General features: G+C 52.2%; 1 protein-coding gene across 1 annotated transcript; it reads left to right on the top strand.

Annotated features, from left to right (window-relative positions):
• The first annotated feature begins 624 nt into the window (after positions 1 to 624).
• On the top strand, positions 625 to 3550 carry LOC121983959 (CTL-like protein DDB_G0274487). The gene is made up of 4 exons (XM_042536676.1): positions 625 to 1383; positions 1468 to 2382; positions 2472 to 2705; positions 2807 to 3550. Exons 1-4 carry the CDS (start codon positions 1159 to 1161, stop codon positions 2969 to 2971), a joined length of 1539 nt encoding a protein of 512 aa, XP_042392610.1. The 5' UTR covers positions 625 to 1158; the 3' UTR covers positions 2972 to 3550.
• Positions 3551 to 3767: the final 217 nt, after the last annotated feature.

Raw genomic sequence — 3767 nt, 5'->3', positions numbered from 1 at the left:
CTAAACAAACTCTATTTTATTGTATTATAAGTATCGTTGTTTAATCTAAATCAAAAGTTATAATTTCTCAAAGTTTATATCGATCGTAGTCTGTTTCGATCTTTCTGATTCTACTATAATCCTATTGATTCTGTTCCGATTCTATTATAAAAATAATCTTGCATGATTCAGGATCAATTAGATCTTCTAGATTATAGGATCAATCGACTTTACAAACATGGTTCAACAGTATAAAAGAGTATAAAAGAGCGGCTGATGATGATGATTGCAGGTAAGCTTTTCTCTATAAGAGTCCAAGCCTTTCATTTATTCTCTTCCTTTTTTCTGTTTTCTCAGTCTCATACTGACTTGATCTCGAGGGATCACTGCGTGATGCATGTTGATGTAGGGCCGAATAACCGTCTGAGTGCAGAAAAATAAAATCTCTACCGGTTCGAATCCGTGGAGAGATGTGGCTGTGCAGCATGGATCGGCATCGAATATTATCAGTCATTCAAGTAAAGTTTATTAAGTCAATAATTCTGTTGACAACTCGTCTTATGCTATTGTTTGTTTATTAAAAATATTTAATAGGGTTAGAAAATTGGCCCTCGTCAGTTTCCACCTCCACCTCCGCCAATTATTGACAGGGAGCGTGCCGGAAGCTTACGACGTTGGTTGGTGAAATAAATTACTAGCAATAATTCCTCCCATGCCCACCAATAACGAGATAAGAAAGCAGCGGTCCCTACTTGCCAAAAAAGCTTCGCTGTCCGGGGTCCACGTCCGTGCGTGACGACGTGGTTAACTTGATCTTCGACAGGCCCATCTCAGCCGTCCGTCTATCTCTTCGCCATGTTTCGACCGTGCGTGACGGCGGGGTTAACTTGACCGTCGACACTCCCTGACACCGCTGACGAGGAAAGAGAGGGACAGCAATGAGAACGCCGATTCATTCCACCACCAACGGCCACTTCCCAAATCCCCATCCCGATAGAAAGAGAGAGAAGAAACCGACGCGAACATCTCTCCTCCGCTCGCCGGAAAGGAACACGAGAGGGGCGCACGGTGTCAACTGTCAACAATCCTCGTGCTTGCACCCCCTATCGATTGCTTCCCCGCTTTTCCCACCTTCAATTTGAGATAGAAAGGTCGCCGCTTGACTGTTTGCAGGAGGAGATGGAGCCACCCGCTGCAGAAAAGGAAGAGAAGCTCGGCGGAGAAGCGAAATCGGATGGAGGAGACCGGAAGAAGGAAGTGGTCGTCGACTCGTCGCCGGGAGAGATGAGGGTGTCCAGGTTGCAAACGCCGCATCCGGTGGCCCCCATCCAAGTCGCCCCGCCCGCCGCCGCCACTTCAGCCACCGCCTCCGCCGGCTACCAACCCACTCCAACTCCACATCAGGTAATGCTTGTGATGTGAGATCGTTGTTTATTATTAAATGGGGGCGAGTGCGATTCGAGCTAATTGAATATGGTGGGAGATTAGGTCGACAGCCGCGGCTCGCTCAACTCCAAGGTGTACACCAATCAGATTTCGCTGCTGCTCTTCGTCTTCCACCTCCTTGTCGCCGGCGCCGCCATGTGCTTCTTCTCCTACAAGGGCGTCCAGGGGTTGCTCGACTTCAGCTCCCCCAGGGCCCGAAAGGAGAGGCATGTGCTCAAGTTCTGGCTTCCGCCCATCGAGGGCGCCTCCGTCCTTAGCATCGTCCTCGCCTTCGTCTGGCAGAAAGCGGTGCGGTTATATCCCACCGTAATGGTCCACTTCATCCTCTGGGCCAGCTTCTTCGCCACCATGGCCGCCGGAATCCTCCTCCTCTGCTTCTCCCTCCCGACCACCGACGGGCTCGGCGTCGCACTCATCGCCTTCTCAATCGGCGCCGGCCTCTACACCTGCTGGGTCACTCGTCGCGTCGCGTTCACGGGGCAGATCTTCAGCCTGGCGCTGAGACCGGTGACCAAATTCCCGGACCTGAATGGTCCGGTCTACCTTATGATGGGCGTCGGGTTCCTCTGGATCTCGGTGTGGTGCTTTGCAGTCATCGGAGCCCTCAACTTCTACTACCCGCCACTGACCATCCTCGCGCTGGTGCTGAGCCTGGCTTGGACGGCCGAAGTGATGCGCAATGTGGCCAATTTGACGGTAAGCCGAGTGATCGCCCTGTACTACCTTCGGGGAATGCAGACGAACACCCAGTTCAGCTTCCAGCGCGCCACCACCATCAATCTCGGCAGCGCCTGCCTCGGCTCACTCTTCGTCCCCTCCATCGAGGCGCTCAGGATCATCGCTCGCGGCCTCAACTTGTTGGAGGGAGAGGACGAGTTCTTGTTCTCCTGCGCTCACTGCTGCCTCAGAGTCATGCACTCCATCTTCCGCTACGGGAACAGCTGGGCCTTCGTCCATGTAACCGATCGATTCCATTTACACCCTCTCGCTACTAATTTGATGTTCAAATTGAATCAAAAATGCGATCTTGATGAGGATGTTCACAGATTGCTGCATACGGAAAGGGGTTTGTGCAAGCGTCGATGAGCACGTGGGGGCTATTCGAGCGGAACAAGATGGAAGAGCTCGTCGACTCGGATATCACCAGCGCTGTCTGCTTTCTGACCGGAGTGACCAGCGGTGCCCTCTCGCTCATCTTCGCCGCGTCGTGGACCTTCTCGTCCCATAAGCACTACACGCCCACCGTCTCCCTGCTCGCCTTCTTCGTCGGCTATCTCATGGTAAATCAGTTCTCCACTCTCCGTCTCGTCTCGTCTCGCATCGCTCACTCGAGATGGCCGGCCTTATCCCATACCCTAATCGGTTAATCTCTTCCTCGCAGACTCGGATCGGCATGGCGCTCCCGCACGCGTGCGTGGCGTGCTACTACGTCTGCTACGCCGAGAACCCGACCTCGCGGCTGTTCGACTCGACCATCAAGGAGCGGCTCAGCAAGATCGAACGCGATGGGACCGTGGCAACGCCTCGGCGCATCGCGACCACCTGAACCTCCCCTCCACACCGACGCCGGCTGTCCTTTCTCCGCCCGAGACGCGCCGTGCGATCGAAGGGCGTTTTGACACCCGGCGATGTGGCCAATCAAACGCCCACCACGACGACGACGGAACCGGCGCTGCACGAATCCAGATTCGAGCTCGAGATCGCGCCAGCTAGCGCTGGACGAATCGGAGGCGCACGCCAAGTGTATGTATATTTGTCTCAGTCAAAAAAGACGAGAATCGTAGCGCGACCAAGTGGGGGAGGCGTCGTCGTCGTCGTCGTCGTCAGAGTCGCTGTCCGTGCATTAAGTAATGCGAGTGGTGGGTGCGGCTTTCACTGCGACAGAACGTGGGGCAGCTCTCACGGGATGGATGATGGATCGATTTGATTGGAGGAGGGAAAATAGCCACGAGACAAATCAACGTCCCCTGTGCCTCGTACTTTTTCTCCTAGAATAATTAATTATTTCATCACTTCGTTTGGCACGTGAAAGTATGAAACAATACGATATCTGCTTGTAGTCCTAAACGCGTCCCATTTGTTTCAGTTATTTACTCCATCAGAAATATTCTAGTTTGATGTTACACATCGAGGTTGATTAAAAATGCACGTCCCTCTCGATCAAAGGACAAACAAAAGAGACTAAATAATCACACTCGATAAAACTAAAACGTCATCGATTAACAATGGTTGGGACATGGTTAGACTGTTTATATCATATCAGTAGAAGCGGCCATGGTGAAATCGATCCAAAGACATTTCAGTGGTCTCAGTCTAATCAACTGTATATTCTCACAGGTGCA

The sequence above is a fragment of the Zingiber officinale genome, chromosome 5B, assembly GCF_018446385.1.
Source record: "Zingiber officinale cultivar Zhangliang chromosome 5B, Zo_v1.1, whole genome shotgun sequence".
Taxonomy (NCBI): domain Eukaryota; kingdom Viridiplantae; phylum Streptophyta; class Magnoliopsida; order Zingiberales; family Zingiberaceae; genus Zingiber; species Zingiber officinale.
The sequence above is the reverse complement of the archived record's forward strand: the minus strand, read 5'-3'. Positions and strand labels throughout refer to the sequence as shown.

What these genes read in the sequence shown, in the direction of transcription:
- LOC121983959 (XM_042536676.1), top strand. Translation starts at nt 1,159, where the DNA reads ATGGAGCCACCCGCTGCAGAAAAGGAAGAGAAGCTCGGCGGAGAAGCG. An exon ending in CCACTCCAACTCCACATCAG is followed by an intron (nt 1,384 to 1,467) that starts GTAATGCTTGTG and finishes GTGGGAGATTAG; the next exon opens with GTCGACAGCCGCGGCTCGCT. An exon ending in ACAGCTGGGCCTTCGTCCAT is followed by an intron (nt 2,383 to 2,471) that starts GTAACCGATCGA and finishes GGATGTTCACAG; the next exon opens with ATTGCTGCATACGGAAAGGG.